This window comes from Colossoma macropomum, unplaced genomic scaffold (genome assembly GCF_904425465.1).
Source record: "Colossoma macropomum unplaced genomic scaffold, Colossoma_macropomum, whole genome shotgun sequence".
Taxonomy (NCBI): Eukaryota; Metazoa; Chordata; class Actinopteri; order Characiformes; family Serrasalmidae; genus Colossoma; species Colossoma macropomum.
Window position 1 is genome coordinate 711425 of NW_023494802.1, and position 19233 is coordinate 730657.

The window sequence follows — 19233 nt, forward strand, 5'->3', positions numbered from 1 at the left end:
TCACTGAACACTTCATTAGAAACAGCCACCTTGTAGTTTTGCTAACTGACCACTTTATTAGAAACACCCACCTTGTACTTCCACTCACGGCCCACTTTATTAGAAACACCCAACTTGTACTTCCACTCACTGGCCACTTTATTAGAAATATCAATGCACCAAAAAAAAATCATAATTCATTTCTGTATGACCAGTTTCCAGCCTTGCTTTATCCCTTAGCATTAAACAAACTGTTTTTGTTACTGTGCATTTAAGACTAATATATGTAAAAACAGCCCTGTTCTGATTAGCTGCCCTCTATTGAGCCTCATACAGCAGACCAGGCTGAAACACTCCTTATAACTTAATCTTAAATGAGCTAAACTGCTGTAGGCTGAATAGGTGGATATGCGTAAAGGAATTGTTTTTCATGGTGTCACAAAAACAATTAAAAAAATAGCAGCTTAAGGTAGCTTAGTTTCTGTATATGGACTGGGGAGTAAACAGTATGCTTTGAATCTTCAATGCTTATGTATTATATCAAACTATTTTATTTAAAAAAGCAAGAAAAAAGGCTTTCCATGCTTTGGGCCCTTTGATACACACTGAAGATTAATGCAGTCAGATGATTTGGTTTATTTCTTTCCATCTTAAATGTCTTTCATGAATAGAACTGTCTTTGTTTCTTCAAAATGCTTAAAAAGGACACTTAAAAATAAAATCAATGCATTTTTTCTGTATCAGACCTTGTGAAGGTTCTGGACTTACAGAATAAAAATAATAAGCAACAATTCATTAAAAAACTATTCTTTTTTTTCCTTGTTTTCAACAGCATGGCAGAGTTCTGAAATCGTGTTCATGCTGAAATCAATATTCTGTACCAAGCCGTTGTTTAATTTTTTTTGTTTCTCATTTTCTCTCCCCTCTAATGTGACGGTTTTTGGTGAAGTGAAATGTTTTGACAAAGTGAGGCTGAATGTGAATCAGTCACGCTGGCAAAGGGGCCCCGGCTGATAAATGTTTACCTTCAGCTATTTACAAAACCGCAAAACGGATGAAGATAACATGGATCGCAGTAAAAATGAGAGTGTTTTCAGAGAGGAATGTTTCATATCAATGACATGAATGATGTATTTATTCATACAGTCGTGTTTGGAGTGGGTTTCCAGGAAAAATCATCAAATCTTCAATAACAGTGGGGCAGAGAAAGTTCAGGCTGGTTTGAATGTAGAACAAAGAGTTTATTCAGAGTGAGGTGGGTTTAATCTGATTTACTGGACTGTAGATACATCTAGAATTTCTTTGGCTCATGTCATGATGATTAAACTAAGAACAGAATCAGGAAAAGGAGAACAGAGAAGGTCTAGAACCTCTAATAGCAGGTAAACCCGCATAAAAGCACATATACAATCATCCACACTGAAGCACACAAAGTTAATGTGAGTAAAATTTTGATTAATTCTCAAAGAAATAATTAAGAGGGTAAAGATTTCATTGCAATGAATCTGACAGTGTGAAACAGTGTGTGAAAATGATAAACAGTATAACTGATTCCAGCGATGGAGACTTGAGTCATCGGCCCAGCATGTTGAGTGCCTCGCGACTTGTCTCAAACTAATCAAAACTGACTTGCAACTTGGCTTAAACTCATCGTAATTGAATCACAACTTCACTCAAACTAGTCTTAACTGACTCACAGCTCGACTCAAAGTCATATTAACTGACTCACAATTTGACTCAAACTAGTCTTAACTGACTCGCAGCTTGACTCAAACTAATCTTAAATGACTTGCAACTTTGTGTTAAACTCATCAAAACTGACTCACAACTTCACTCAAACTAGTCTTAACTGACTCACAGCTCGACTCAGTCATATTAACTGACTTACAGCTTGACTCGAACTAGTCTTAACAGACTCGCAACTTGACTTAAACTCATCGTAACTGACTCACATCTCCACTCAAACTACTCTTAACTGACTCACAACTCGACTCAAACTAGTCTTAACTGACCTGCAACTTGACTCAAACTAATCTTAACTGATTCACAACTCAAACCAGTCTTAACTGACTCACAACTTGACTTAAACTCATCGTAACTGACTCACATCTCCACTCAAACTACTCTTAACTGACTCACAACTCGACTCAAACTAGTCTTAACTGACCTGCAGCTTGACTCAAATTCATCCTTAACTGATTCGCAGCTCAACTTGGACTCACTATTAACTGAATTGTGACTCGTCTTGGACTCGGTCTTAACTGACAGGCAACTCAACTCCAGTTCATCCTTTACTGAGGAGTCTCAGTTGACTTACAAGTGGCCATGTCAAACTCTGCTGCCGCAGTGAAAAGTGCCCCGCTTTGTAGCCCAGTGAGGCCCAGTCAAACTCTGCTACTGTAGTGGAAAGTGACCCGCTTTGTGGCTGAGTGAGGCCCAGTCAAACTCTGCTACCATAGTGGAAAGTGCCCCAGTTTGTGACCCACTCAAACTCTGCTACCACAGTGAAAAGGGTCGCAGTTTGTGGCCCAGTCAAACTCTGCTAACACAGCAAAAAGTGTCCTGATTCGTGGCCCAGTCAAACTCTGCTACTGCAGTGAAAAGTGGCCCAGTTTGTGGCCCAGTCAAATTCTGCTAACACAGCGAAAAGTGTCCCAGTTTGTGGCCCAGTCTAACTCTGTTACCACAGTGAAAAGTATCATGGTTCATGGCCCAGCCAAACTCTGCTACTGTGATGAAAAATATCCTAGTTTACAGCCCAAACTAGTGTCACAGTTTGTGGCCCAGTCAAATTCTGCTAACACAGCGAAAAGTGTCCCAGTTTGTGGCCCAGTCTAACTCTGTTACCACAATGAAAAGTATCATGGTTCATGGCCCAGCCAAACTCTGCTACTGTGATGAAAAATATCCTAGTTTACAGCCCAAACTAGTGTCACAGCTTGTGGCCCAGTCAAACTGCATTACTGTGGTGAAAAGTCTCTCAGCTGACGATGGAAAAACTCCCCAGCCAGCGGGGAAAGTTCAAAACGAAACACATTACAAACATGCAAAGCAAACAAATAAAAATCTGCCCTAAATACGCACACTGTTCTTACACTGGACACGCGTCACACACCCTCTACTTCATTTCATCTGTGTGTGTGTGTGTGTGAGTGTGTGTGTGTGTGTGGTTGATAGTGCAGACGTTTAGAGAATAGGGAGCCACTAAATGTCACTGTGACTGCAGGCTGTGCAGAGTTATTGAATCAATACTGAATAATGCTTCCAGAGAGAGAGAGAGAGAGAGAGAGAGAGAGAGAAAGGGGAGGCAGTAAAAAGACAGAGAGAGAAAAGACAGAGGACAGAGAGAGACAGAGAGCAGAAAGAGAAGAAAGAAAGAGGGTGGAAGTACAGAGACAGGCAGAGGAAAACAGACAGAAAGAGGAGTGAGAGAAAAAAGACATGGAAAAAGATTAAAGAGAGAAAGACTGAGAAAGAGAGAGAGAGAAGAGAGAAAAGAGAGGAGAGAGATAGAGAAGAGAAAGAGAGAGAAAAGAGGGTGAGAGTAGAGAGAGAAAGACAGGTGAGATGGAGAAAGAGAAGACAAAGTTAAAAGTTAAAAAATGTATCAAAATTAGACAGAGACAGAGAGAGAGATAGAGAGAGAGAGACAAAGGAGAGAGAGAAAGAAAAAAAATAGAGAGAGACAAAAGACAGAGAGGAGAGAGAGATAGATAGAGAAGAGAAAGAGAAGAAACAGAGAGGGTGGAAGTAGAGAGAGAGGGAGAGAGAGAGAAACGAGAGAAAGAATTCCAGAGAAAGATGGTTAATTATGACATTAATAGCATTAAATAATAAAGATAATAATCATATAGCTATATTTATATAGGTCAGAATTCACATAATAAAGTCTACAAGAGATTACTTAACAACTCTATATGTTTGAGGTGAGCGTGTAATGATGTAGGTATGCAGTTAGTGCTATGCTAATTGGTGGAGTATAGGCTTCCAGTATTTCTTAGCCACATTAGCCTCTTAGGGAAAAACTGTGCAAGTTTGATCACCAACCTATCACTTTAATGTGCCTGTCTAAGTTCACACATGGACCAGTGTTGGCAGGCAGCACTGATCAAAACCTATGTTTACGTTTATGTTCATGTATAGTCTCTCTGCTGTCTGTCAGTCCCTCTGTGGGGAAGTGATGTCGTGTTGATGGGCCTCATTACGGTGACATTGTTTATGCCTCCTGAATGTCGGTTCACGCATTAATTAGCATGGTGATGTGTTCATCCCATTGTTCCTCCTCTCTCTGATGTTGGAGTGTGTGCGTGATAATTACGTGAAGTGCTGGATAGTTTCTGAAGAGCACTGCGTTGCGGTACCTCTTTAACGATGACATCAGCTCAGTAAACAGACAGCGTGAAGGCTTCAAACGCGGAGATCAGCACTAAACTGACTTTTTCATTAGCCCAGACAGCCCTAGACAAACACACACCTCTCTGTCGACTACGCCACTTCTCTTTGCGCTCTGTTAGCGCTAGCGTGGCGGCTAATTGACAGTGGGAGTGCTGGCGTTGTGTCTGCCAATGAGCCGCTGATCAATTTAACGAGTTAAAAGCGTCAAAACGGATAACGAGGAATAAACTTGCCTTTCAACCCCCAACCTCTCCTGACAAAACCTCAGCGAGAAGCGTGGGAAGAAGCATGCAAGGAGCAGAAACTCAGCTAGCAGAAAACCCTTAACTCTCAGATGGTATTATTGACATTTTGCCGATGATAGTGATGATTCATTAATGGTAATAATTATCCATTATGTTACTAACTACACTCTTAATTATTGCCAGGATTTCACAAAATTAAACACTAATTAAAATACTGGATTGATCGTTTTACTGTGAAATCAACTCATCTTAAGATATTTTCCGTAATAACACATCACTGTTGCCAAGGACCTTTCTGACACCTCCCACCACCTATTCAGCACTGCAACGGTCCCCCATGCTGGACCTTGCATGCGGTGGGCCCACATGGTCCCCCATGTTACCTTTTCGGGTTGAGCCTGGCTGGGTTATGTGAACTGCCCAGCCACCAGGCACTCACCGAGGTACCGTACCCGGGGGAATGTTACTGGGGGTCCCTTCCGCCATGACAAGGCCCCGATCAAGGGGAAAGGAAATGCCCCAGGTGGAGGAGTTTAAGTATCTTGGGGTCTTGTTGACACAGGCTAGGACAGACGGCAGCAGTAATGCAGTCACTGTATCAGACTGTAGTGGTGAAGAGGGAGCTGAGCCGTAAGGCAAAGCTGTCTGTGTACCGGTCGGTCTACATCCTGACCCTCAGCTGTGGTCACGAGCTATGGATAATGACCGAAAGAATGAAATCATGAATACAAGTGGCAGAAATGAGCTTTTTTCACAGGGTGGGCTACACCCTACTAACAGGGTGAGGAGCTCAGTGTTTCGGGAGGAGCTCAGAGTAGAGCCTCTATTCCTCCACATTGAGAGGAGCCAGTTGAGATGGTTCAGGTGTCTGATATGGATGCCTCCCGGTGGGGGTTTACCAGGCACAGCCTACTGGGATGAGACCCCAAGGTCATCCTAGGACCCACTGGAGGGATTATATCTCCATGTTGGCCTGGGAGTGGCTCAGGGTCCCCCAGAATGAGCTGGAGGAAGTTGTGGGGGACAGCATGGTCTGGGATTTTCTGCTTTTCTCAACTGCTACAGCGACCCTATCTGGATTAAATAGTTAAAGATGATGAATGAATGAAGGAATGAATGAATGTGTTCAAAAATGCTTACTTGAGATGAATGTATGTACAGTGCAAAGTATGGCCAATATGTGTCCATTGCTATTATTTTAGTTTACTTACCACAGTACACAGTGGTTATTTTACTGTTATTAACATTTAATATGATCCAGTAAATTACTCCAGTAAAGTAATGCAACTAGTAGCCAGGAATTTACAGTGACCTTTTTATAGTGTATATAATTCATTCTATAATTAACTAGGTAAAACATTTAATAAATATTCTGTATTGACAGGTTTGATATTTTTACTTTGTTTCCATGTCAGAAAATGATGTGGCACAACAAAGGATTCTTCTATCAAATATCTGAATCAAATTCATAAAACAATCTTTGTTCTCTGCAGATGTGGCACTATGTGAAACGACAAACCTGAATCATCGTCCATTTGCTGTTTCTGACAGTGTATGATATATTGTTATCTACAAACATGGACAAAAGTTTGTCACAAAACTAAAACCAGAAGTAGCAGCCATTGAAATTTCAGGTGAGGGGAAGATTTTGCATTTGAAATTTGAATAAAGACACAGCTAAACTTACATGGTATGAGGAACGCTCCTCACGGTCCAGAGGTTTTGTGACGTACATCTTGCCCTTCTCTGGGTCAATGCTGAACACTTCGTTGGGTGGCTGGTCTGCTCCGACGCCGGTGATGCTGTACCTGATGTTGATGGAGCGGTCCTTGTCCGAGCGGATCTGCAAAGTTGAGGAAAAAGAGTTAGTTCTACAGATTACATACGAGAGGTGAAGCTTTAATGGGGCATTTGGAGAATCTCAACATCACTGTATTCTGTTCTGACCCAGACCCACTGTAAACTGACAAAACTGTCAGAACTTGATTGTGTTTTGATAAAATTCTGACCGCAAACCAAAACAATTCTGTTTAAACCTGACTCTAAACTGACAAAATTCTGTCTTAACCTGAATGCAGCCCAACAAATGTCTCAATCTGACTGTAGCCCAATAAAATTTTATCTGAACCCAACTTTAGCTCAATAAAATTCTGTCTGAATCCAACAGTAACCCAATAAAATTCCGTCTGAACTCAACTGTAGCCCAATAAAATTCTGTCTCAATCTGACTGTAGCCCAATAAAATTCTGTCTCAATCTGACTGTAACCCAATAAAATTCTGTCTGAATCTGACTGTAACCCATTAAAATTCTGTCTGAACCTGATTGTAGCCCAATAAAATTCTGTCTCAATCTGACTGTAACCCAATAAAATTCTGTCTCAGTCTGACTGTAACCCAATAAAATTCTGTCTGAATCTGACTGTAACCCAATAAAATTCTGTCTGAATCCAACTGTAACCCAATAAAATTCCGTCTAAACTCAACTGTAGCCCAATAAAATTCTGTCTCAATCTGACTGTAACCCAACAAAATTCTCTCAATCTGACTGTAACCCAATAAAATTCTGTCTCAATCCGACTGTAACCCAATAAAAGTCTGTCTGAATCTGACTGTAACCCAATAAAATTCCATCTCAATCTGACTGTAACCCAATAAAATTCTGTCTGAATCCGACTGTAACCCAATAAAATTCTGTCTGAATCCGACTGTAACCCAATAAAATTCTGTCTGAATCCGACTGTAACCCAGTAAAATTATGTCTGAATCTGACTGTAACCTAATAAAATTCTTATTAAATTTGACTGCAGCCCAGTGAATTTCTGTCTGAACCCTGTTGCCCAAAAAAATTCTGTCTGAATGTAGCCGACAAAATTCTTTATTTTTTCAAGCACCCAACTGTAACCTGACAAAATTCCTAGCTGCGAGCAACATGTGTGACTCTGATATGCTAGATCAAAAATAATTGAAGGGAATAAAAGTAAGGAGGACAAAAAAGCAAAGAAAAAAAAGGTGAAAAAAAGGAAAATAAAATAATAAAGAGAAACTCGAACATGAAATTTGAACCTGACCCAATCCTGACAAGAATTTGAGAAATATCTGAGTACAAACAGGCTCGTACAACCATTCTGCAATCACACTCCATCATTCATCACTCGCTCTCTGTCTCCCGGCTACAGATTTCATTAGCACTGTGGGGACATGCACACTGCGTTATGTTTTTCTACAATTGGACTACTTCAGATGAGAAATCCAATATATCCAACTCCGTTAGCCGGGGCAGTAAGCAAACACGCACATACGAGTATCATTTTTCTTCTGTTTGGAGCTCCTGACAGCTGGAATCCCTGTTGCGGACGCTCATGCTGTAGTGGTATGTGTCCCTCAGATAAAAGACTCAGGCAGACGTTAAGAGCTTTGGATTATTGCAGTAATTAGGTGAGTGACAGCGGGCAAATTGAAACAGAGGAGTTACTAAGGAAACAGCCGCTGAGTCTTATTTTGGAAAGCAGCAAAACAAACAAGAGCACAACCTTCCATTCTGGCGCTGATGTTAGAGCTAAAGCTACTGTAGCGTACGCGAGTCACGCTGTAAATGCGCATCAACAATAAAGCAAAAACAAAGAATTTTAGAAAATGTATTCTGTAAACACACATATCTAGTCACTAGTGTACAATTAAAGACTGTAGCTCATCTGTTGACACGCTGTTCTTGTTATTCATCTTCTGTCCTTCATAAGCGGTCAGAAACAGAGCTGCTCTTGAATCATACTCTACTCAACAGTGACACTGATAAGTGTAATTAAAAAAAACAAGGTGAATAAGTGTAATTGAACTGAATAAGTGTAATTGAAAAAAACTTCTAATAAAGTGGCGAGTTAGTGGAAGCACTAGGTAGGTGTTTCCAATAAAGTAGACACTTAGTTGAAGCACAAAATAGGTATTTCCAATAAAGTGGACAGTGAGTGGAAGCACAAAATAGGTGTTTCTAATAAAATGGCCAGTTAGTTGAAGCACAAAGTAGGTGTTTCCAATTGAGGTAGCTGTTTCCAATAAAGTGGCCAGTGAGACGAAGTACAAGGTGGGTGTTTCTAATAAAATGGCCAGTTAGTTGAAGCACAAAAGTAGGTGTTTCCAATTTAGGTAGGTGTTTCCAATAAGTGGCCAGTGAGACGAAGTACAAGGTGGGTGTTTCTAATGAAGTGGTCAGTGAGTGGAAGCACAAGGCAGGTGTTTCTAATAAAGTGGCCCGCCAGTGCAAGTACAGGGTAGGTGTACCCTGAAGAAGAGAGTGTGAGAGAGTAGAGCAAGAAGGGGAGAGAACTAGAAAGAAAGGAAAATAAGAAAGAGAGACTGAGAGAGAGAGAGAGAGAGAGAGAGAGAGAGAGAGAGAGAGAGAGGCTGGGTGTAATTGGGTTTCATTTCAGGAAATCTTTCCACTTAGGCCCAAAATTGGGTCCAGCATGGACCTCTACTTTCACACCATTAGAGAAGAACTCACTGCTACTATTTCTGCACGAGAGAGAGTATAGACTGAGAGACACAGAGAAAGAGAGAAAGAGAGAGAGAGAGGGGGGGGGGTCATTTTGAGAAGAAGTGTAAAGCTGGGCATCAGACAGTGTGCCATTTTTGAGTAATGGTGACAGCATCAATTTGGCAGGTGAAAAGAAAAGAGTGAGAAGGAGAGGAGTGAAGGAAATGAGAGAGAGAGAGAGAGAGAGAGAGAGAGAGAGAGAAGAAGGAGAAAGGGACAGCATGTGGGAAAGATAAAGAGAGGAAGAGAGAAGAAAAAACAGATAGATAGATAGATAGATAGATAGATAGATAGATAGATAGATAGAGAGCAGAGAGAAAAAGGTAGATAGAGAAGAGATACAAAAGAAAGATGAAGAAGAAGAAGAGAGTGAACAAACAAGAGGGTGAAAATGTAGAAGAAGAGGGCAAAGAGAAAAAGAGAGAAGATAAAAGAGAGAAAGAGGGAGAAAGAAGGAAGGAGAGACAGAGAGCGAGAGAGTGAATAGAGAAAGAGTGACAAAAAAAGAGAGAGAACAGAAAGAGGAGGGTGTGAGTGAAAAGGAGCCAGGAGCAAAGGAGAAGAGTGAATGGGAGGGGAAAGAAAGAGAGATGAAAAAGAAGAAAAAAAAAACAGAAGAAAGAGAAAACAGAGAAGGAGACATAGAGAGATAACAGAAGGAGAGAGCTAAGCAGAAAGAGAGAAAGCAGAAGAAAGAGAAAACTGAAGAAAAAGATAGATTAGAAAGAAAAAAACAAAAGAAAGACAGAAAAGAGAAGGAGAGAGCGAGAGAGAGCGAGAGAGAGAGGTACAGAGTGAGAGAGTATATGTGTTGTATGCTGTTAAAGCTCTAATGGTCATCATATCTCATACTGCAGTGTCGTGAAATGAAATCTCTGAATTTCTCCCCAAAACAAACTCACACAGAGAGACTGGAATAAAAGTAACTGTAATTAATTGTGAAATGATGTTATTACGTTTAATTAATTAGATCACATGTATAGAAAACCAGCAGTGAGAGCTGTGGGTTCGTGCCAGCTGAGAGTGTGAAGCAGTGAAGTGTCACTGCAGTGTGAATATAAATGAATAAAGAGGGAATGATCGGGAACATCAGCAGCGGCCGGAATAACACACACATAATATTAAATCTAATCCAGACGCTTTATGGACTTTATAGTTTTATAGCTAATGATGATGTTGTAGAAGCACAACAGCAGTAATTTTGGAGACTGATGATCTCAGACGGAGGGTCTTTCTCTCCGTTTCTATTTCCAGAAAGATTGTTTCGTCTCAGTGTTTTTGCCAAATTTGTGAGGATCTTCAGGCGCAAACTTAATAAGCACGTCCTGAAGAGCTGCAGGCGGAATACAGAGCCATTACACACCCGGCCGGAAAACTCTCTCTCTCTCTCTTTCTATATATATATGTATATATATATATATATATATATATATAAGAAAGATGATTCTTTAAGGGTTCCTCAGTAAAGGCAGTGGTTCTAATTAGAGTGCTTAAATGGTTCTTTGCATAGTGAAATGGTTCTTCAGGTCGATGGAGAATGTGTATATGGTTCTATGTAGAATCATTTTTGAAAATGGTTCTATATAGCAGCAAAAAGGGCTCGTCTATTGTGACGATGTCAAGCTTGTAACACATAGCAGAACCCTTTTTGGTGCTATATAGAACCATATACAACACATTCTTCATCAGTGTGAAGAACGAATTCACCATGCAGAGAACCATTTAAGCATACAAACTGATGGAGTATGTGTTGTGTATGGTTCTAACTAGAATCTTTCTGAAAATGGTTCTATATAGTATACGAGCATTACAATAGCAGTACTCATTTCGTGCTATACAGAACCATACACAACACCTTCTTCATCAGCCTGAAGAACCATTTCACCACGCAAATAGTCGTTTGAGTGTTCATGGTTATATAGACCCATTACCATGACTAAAGAACCTTGAAGAACCATCTTTTCTTATCTAACCATCATATATACACACACATCTGCTTCTACCTAGAACCTTTTTGAAAATGGTTCTATATAGTTCTATATAGTACACATGCCTGACATCATCACCATAGCAGTACTCTGTTTGATGCTATGTAGAACCATATACACACATTCTCCATTAAATCATTATGTCTGTAGAGGGTGTGTTCACTTATTTTCACTTAGAAAATGAGCACGGAATACAGGAACACAAAAAACACTGAATTTGACCAGCGAGTGTTCAAAATTTGCACATGTTAAAGTTCGAACTGTTACTATCGTCCGTGTTTGTGTTTACAGTGCGCGCTCATCTCTGCTCTCTAAAAATAACCAACACGTCTGCTCTGCGTTTGTGTTTCCCCAGAGGAAAAACATAATGAGATAAATTTCACATCAGCAGCGGCAGATCATAACTGTAGGTGCGATAAATAAATAAATAAATAAATAAATAAATAAATAAATGAAGAAATAAATAAATACATAAATAAACTATGAGCTAAACAAAACACATAAATTAATTAAGAGACAGGGAAAAATAATACAGAAAGAAAAATGTAAGCTAGAAAAACAAAATAAATACATAAATAAATGTAAGTGAAATGAAAACCTATAAGTAAAACAAGTTTTTGAAAACATTTGAAAACAGGTAAAAAACTGCAAAGAAAATGTATGTTTTTATAAACAAATAAATAACCCATGAGTGAGACAAATCAAAATAAACAAATTAATTAAGAAACAGGGAAAAATAATAAATAATAACGAAAGAAAAATGGAGGGTAGTAAAAAAAAATAATGACAAAAAATAAAAATAAACAAATAAATAAATAAATAATAAAATAAATAAAATTAAAAATTATGAGTTAAACAATTAAAATTGTACTGATTATTTAATAAGTAAAAGCATAGAAATAATAGAAATATAGGTTTAAATAAATATATAAAATAAATATATAAACAAAAAACTAAACAAATAAGTGGCAAACAAGCAAGCAAATAAACAAATAAATAAATAAATAAATAAATGTGCTACCTGACTGGTGTAAACTGGATTAAAACATTAGAAGTAAAACCCCAATTCCAAAAAAGTTGGGATGCTGTGTAAATGTAAATAATTGAAAATAAAAACAAAATGCAATGATTTGCAAATCTCACAGACCCATATTTTATTCACAATAGAACATAGAACACATATCAGACGTTGAAAGAGAGACATTTTACCATTTCATGACAGGGGCAACAAAAGGCTGGAAAAGTGGTACTAATAAAAAACAGCTGAAGGAGCAACTTGCAACTAACTCACATGAATGGGAAGAAAAAGAGCATTTTAGAGAGTCTCTCAGAAGCAAAGATGGGCAGAGGTTCCCCAGTCTGCAAAAACCTGTGTCTAAAAATTGTGGAACCATTTCAGAAAAATGTTCCTCAACGTAAAATTACGAAGACTTTGTATATCCCACCAACTACAGTACATAATATCATCAAACGATTCGGAGAATCTAGAGAAATCCTTGTTTGCAAGGGACAAGGCCAATGGTCAGTATCAGATGCTCGTGATCTTCGGGCCCTCAGGTGGCACATTAAAAACAGGTATGATTCCATACTGGACATCACTGTTTGTTAACACAGAACGTCGTGCAATCCACAAATACTGTATCATGCAAAGAAGAAGCCATATGTCAACACGATCCAAAAACACCACCGCCTTCTCTGGGCCAAAGCTCTTTTATAATGGATGGAGGCAAAATGGAAAACTGTTCTGTGGTCAGATTAATCCAAATTTTAAATTCTTTTTGGAAACCATGGACACTGTGTCCTGTGGACTGAAGGCCTGCAGTCCAGACCTTTCACCAATAAAAACATTTGCCGCATCATGAAACGAAAAATCCAGCAAAGACGACCCAGGACTGTTGAGCAGCTAGAATCCTATCAGAGAAGAACGGGACAAAATTCCTCTTGCAAAACTCCAGCAATTAGTTTCCTCACGTCCCAGACATTTACAGACCCTTGTTAAAAGAAGAGGGGATGCTACACAATGGTAGACATGGCCCTGTCCCAACTTTTTTGAGATGCGTTCTAAATGAGTTACTATTTTTCATGAAATGGTAAAATGTCTCTCTTTCAACGTCTGATATATGTTCTATGTTCTATTGTGAATAAAATTTGGGTCTATGAGATTCGCAAATCATTGCATTTTGTTTTTTATTTACATTTTACACTTTTACACATTTTACATTTACATTCCCAACTTGTTTGGAATTTGGGTTGTATAATAAAACCCTGTGAAAATCTCCCGACTTTAACTGTTCTGCTTTACTGACTGAATAAGCCCAGTTTCAGATAAATTAAAGAGGTTTTCACTGGAGAAAAAAACAACACAAATGTTTAGCAGGAAATTAGCCGCAGTCTATAAGTGAAAAGTATAAAAAGTGTTTAATTGTGTAAATCTACACTGAGGCTGAACTGAACTGTAGAGAGACAGAGAAGCATGGCTGATCTTCACGGTAACTAATACAATCTAATGTTCTGTTCACTGAAACGCACATGTTGGAAAAAAAAACAATAAACACGACAAAGACACTACACACACACACAAACACACACAGTGAAATAAACAGATTACACTCAGCAGGAAAAAAACTGTAATGTTCTGTAATATTTGATAAATTGATTCAATCTGAAGAACGTTAATAAGAAAAACACTCAGACCTCATCTGTTCTTATTAGAGAGAGAGAAAGAGAGAGAGAGAAAGTGAGAGAGAGAGAGAAAAAGAAAGAGAGACAGGAAAAATGAGAAAAGGGGGAGAGAGAGAAGAGGGGAAGAGAGAGAGAGGGGTAAAGGGGGAGAGAAAGAGAGAGAGAGAGAAAGAGAGAGAGAGAGAGGAGGGGGGAAGGGAGAGGAAAAAAGCAAGAAAAAAGAGGAGAGAGAGAGAGAGAGAGAGAGAGAGAGAGAGAGAGAGGGGGGGACAGAGAGGAAAAAGAGAGAAAAGGGGGAGAGTGAGAGAGAGGAGGGGAAGAGATAGAGGAAAAGAGGGGGAGAGAAAGAGGAAAAGAGGGGGAGAGAAAGAGAGGGAAAGAAAGAGAGAGAGAGAAAAAGGAAGGAGGGGAGAGAGAGAGAGAGAGGAAAAAAGATAAAAAAGGGGGGAAACAGAGAGAGAGAGTGAGAGAGAGACAGAGAAAATAAAGAGAGACACCGCTCAGAGTACAGCTGTGTGATAATCACTTTTACATCGAAATCACAATTTGCCAGAGTGTAATTTTCATTTCATAAGAGCTGGAATTTTGTTTTCATTATGTTATATATGACTCACGGTTGTCTTATCACGATGAGGAGAGTTAGCTGTGAGCTCCTGAACTGGCCGTCAAGCATATTCAGTATTTAAGCCCCAAAATAAGGTGCTGGACATGTCCTAATCATCTCTAACTGTGTGGAGATGATCAGTAATCTGTAACAGACAGATTGTGTGGTTTCTGACTCGCTGTATTTTTGTGTGTGACTAAAAGCACCTCTCTTCATGGCATAAAGCAACAATGACAGGTTGTTGTGCCGTAAACTGCACCAACCACTGAGAAGATGGTTGCAGAACGTGTAGTTCTCAGTAAAGAAATAATGTATGGAGGTAATCAGCACGGTCGAGCTGCCTAGGCTTCCAGTGTAATCTCTGACAGCTGGTAGACTCAAGACTCTAGATGACATCCAAGTTTTTACCTTATGTGATGTATGATGTGACCTTTCCTGAGTGAAAAATGCTAAACTTGCAGTGAATGTGATCAAATATACACTATATAATAATAATAATAATAATAATAATAATAATAATAATAATAATAATATATTTTTATTTATATAGCTGTTTTCATGCTGGTGGCAGCTCAAAGTGCTTTACAGACAGGTGATAAAGTTAAACAGTAATACAAGAAATTAGTATTAATTTAGAATCATATAAGAAAATGACACAGAACAAACTAAAATATGAATATCATTAGATGTAGAGTTTTAATGAAGTTGAAGAGCTGCGTTTTCAGATGTTTATTAAAAGTGAGCTCTGAGCTTGACTGTCTAATAAAAGATGAACTGCGCTCCACAGTTTTCTGTATTTTACAGAAGCTGCAGAAGGCCAGTATCTGCAGAGCTAAGATCACGTGCTGGAACATAAACAGAGAGACACTCTGTAATGTAAGTGGGTGCTAGGTCATTTAGAGCCTTAAAAACTAGTATCAGAAATGGGAGTGATATGATCTCTCTTTTTTTTTTGGTTAGGATGCGCGCTGATGCATTTTATATGAGTTGTAAACGATGTATTGTTTTCTTAAGAAGTCCAGCAAGAGGAGCATTACAGTAATGCAGTAATGTAACAAATGCATGAACAAGTTTCTCTGGGTCGCTCTGAGATGGAAAAGGCCGAACTTTAGTGATATTTCTCATATGATAGAAAGCTACTTTAGTGACTACGTTTACATACAGGATAAAACAGAGTTTAGAGGCTAAGATCACACCCAGGTTTCCTACTTCAGGTTTGGTATATGAAGCTAAAGACGTTTCTCATAAAGCAGCTTTCTCTGAGTTTTTGTACCAACAATCAGTATTTCATTTTTTTTTCATGATTTAATTGTAGAGCATTTTACAACATCCACTGAGAAATATCTGACACACAGCTGCCCAGTCTGTCTACAGTCTTGATCATCAGAAGGATTGGAAATGTATAATTGGGTGTCATCAGCATACCTATGAAAATTTATATTATGTTTCCTAATGATATCACCTAGAGGTAGCATGTACAAAGAGAAAAGCAAAGGCCCTAGAACTGAACCCTAAGGGACTCAGGCCAACCCATTATTCAAGGCACCTGAATTAAAATATTGTGGTCAACGGTATCAAAACGATTTTGTGCAACAGCACTAAGCCTGAGGTCATTCACAATATGAGCCAATGCCGTCTCAGTACAATGGTGAGAACGAAAACCTGACTGAAACTTCTTATATAACTTGTTTGATATTAGATATGCATGTAATTGTCTGAAAACAACTTTTTCTAAGCCTTTACTTAAAAAAGGTAGGTTTGAAATTGGTCTAAAATTATTTAGTATGGAAGGATCCATGCTACTCTTTTTCAGCAGAGGCTTCACCAAGGCAGTTTTAAAAGCATCTGGAAAAACACCTGTTTCCAATAGTTAAAACATCATTGTGAACACGTTTAAAAGCCATCTTAAGGAATGAAGTAAGAACAGGGTCACATATAGACAAAAGTATTAGAACACCCCTCCTAATTGAGCTCAGCTGTTTCAGCCACACCCATTGCTGACAGATGTATAAAATGAAGCATATAGCCTTGCAGTCTTGATAGACAAACACTGGCAGTAGAGTGGGTCGTACTGAAGAGCTCAGTGACTATAAACATGACACTGTCACAGGAAGTCACCTCTGCTACAGGTCAGTTTGTGAAATTTCTGTCCGGCTAGATCTGCTCCAGACAACTGTAAGTGCTATTATTGTGAAATGGAAGCATCTAAGAGCAACAACAGCTCAGCCACGAAGCGGTAGACCACGCAAATGCACAGAGTGGGGCTACCGAGTGCTGAAGCGCACAGTGCCTATCCTTTACACTGTGATATCAATCCATTAAAAAAGCCAAAACTCACTGCAAAACCATCAGGAACCAACAGACACACTTACTGATTTATATGGGTTTTTTCAGCAGGGACATCTTACACGATGTTGTATTAATATACAAATGAAAGCAGACAGATCCAACTCAGAAACGTCATTTTATTATTGCGTCAACAAGAATTTCAAACAATGCAAAATCTATATTGATTGCAGTAGTTAACTAATGTTAATGTTCTTGTGACCAGCTAACTTACCAAAGTGGTCTTGCCCCCAGACTGCGCACAAACCCAATAACGTTTGTAAACAGGAAACCTGTCTATATATAAACATGTTATCACATATAATAAATTGCATTTATGGACTCTATACATTCTGTATTGGCAGGTCTGACTTTGTGCTTTCCTGCTCTGTGTTTTCCTGTTTGTTTAAAATTGTAAGTAACCTGGTTGATGTAAAACCACCAGGGATGCTGTACTTTTACCTTTTGAATGAGGAACACAGCACACGGTGTAAACAGACTGAGCAGACAAGACGGAGCACAACACAAACAAATAAGCTCCCGCTGCATAATGCACTCATTAGGATGTAAAAAGAGTTATTCAGAGTGGTTTGGTGTGGAATGCTCTTTTCTAGAGAAACTTACCGAATCAGAATTGTTCACAGTGGTGGTGATAGGAACCAGACGTCCACCTCTAAAAGCTCCCTCACAGAAAGTTAGTACATGAAACGGTTCTGATTTCACTGCCTGATGTCTTAGACATTGTTTCATGATAGTTTTGAGAGGATTGTGGCCTTAAAATCCATTCATGGTGGAGGTATACACAATATGCAGGGTGTTGTGAGGCAAAATAGTCCCCAAAGATTTATCACTATTTCCCCTTCATCAACATTCCATATAAAACTCAGATGCGTATAGGTTCACTGGTGGTTTTGGATAGTAAGTAAAATGTCTATATTTGTGTTGTAGTCATGACGACCCTGGTTCCTATCACCACCAATGTAAAGAAATCTGAGTCTCTACACTTACACCAAAACCATATACACATTCTCCATCAACCTGAAAAACCATTTCACCATGTAAAGAACTACTTAAGCATGCAGATGATTCTTTGAGTGTTCATGGTGTTTGTATAGAACCACTGTCTTTACTAAAGAACCATCTTTTTTAAGTGTTACAATGAATAATTTCACATCAAACCACTCTGAATGACCCTGCTTACATCTTAACCACCAAATTATGCATACATTTTGGACATTTGGTGGAATTCCCCTTTCAATCTCCCTTTATTTATTAATGAATGTGCCTGCATTCTGTCAGTCTGTGAATCTATACTGCAAAATATGGTATTTTGGTAAGTGAAACAATCTTAAATGCAGTTAAAATATTTCTTATGTCTCATTTTGTGATAATTGTGAGCGTATTATAAGATTATCCAACTTATTTCCAGACTTTTTGTGATTTCATCAAATCATCTCACTATATTCACATAATCTTCATGCATATTTCTCACATACTAAATCACTTAGGCAAAAATATTATCTTATAATAAGCTTACAAGAACCTCAAAATGAGAAATATTAATATATGGACTAGATTTGAGACCATTTCATTCCTTATCAACAGCTGACTTAATTTTTCTTTAAATAACACACCTAATGTAATTTTTGTTAATGATTTAATTAGAAGGCAGACTAAGGCTTTAGTCAGAATGATGAATGAATGATGGATGCACAGTGCTGAGGTGTTCTAAAAGCTGTAATGTGAAACAGACTTAAACAGAGTGTAATTAAAGCTAGAGCTGGAGTGAGGACGTGCGCTCGGCTCGTTGCGATGGGAACGGCTCTAATCGACCGGCGGCTATTAACAGCAATAAAGCCGTCCTCGCTTCCAAACATTCGTCAGTCCGTCTGCAGGAATCCTGCCAATTAGAGTAACAAAATGTCTTCCCACATCCAGAACGTTCCGTGGCAGGAAGAGCCTCGGGGCTCTTGGCTGTTTTTAACTTTTTAACTAGACTTTGTGTCAGGCTGAGATTTCCCTTCATTTGCATGCGGTGAATTACGTGAGATTGATTTCGTGTGCTGAGCAGCTACCGCCAGCGCCATTATGAGGCTGTTACGGAAATGAGAGGCGTATCTCAATCCCCACGCACGCGCTCCGCCGGAAACTGAGACAGAGCCTCTTACTGAGGTTTCCTCTGCAGATGCCTCTCTCTGAGCCTGAGAGGAGACTTACAATTCAGTTTGTTCATACAGTGCAGGTACGAGAGAGAGGCACACAGGGAGTATATTTCTCTCTCTCTTTTTCTCTCCTTTCCCTTTCTCAGTGTCGACTTGATAATTCACTGATGCCCGTATAGATCAGTTCTGCTATTAAAATCTGCAACAACAGCAGTTTGTATAGACATGATTTTCTTTTGGATACTAAAAATGCCCCTATTTGTGTTGTAGACATGGTGACCCCTGGTTCCTATCATCATTAGCTGCACACAATGAGTTTCT

General features: G+C 39.0%; 1 protein-coding gene across 1 annotated transcript in view; it reads right to left on the bottom strand.

Annotated features, from left to right (window-relative positions):
• LOC118822071 (cadherin-4-like) overlaps positions 1–19233 on the bottom strand; it is a 501575-nt gene that overhangs the window by 65685 nt on the left and 416657 nt on the right. Inside the window, exon 6 of the mRNA XM_036590895.1 lies at positions 6307–6462. Coding sequence (XP_036446788.1) covers positions 6307–6462 — 156 coding nt within the window. The remainder of the gene's footprint in view (positions 1–6306; positions 6463–19233) is intronic.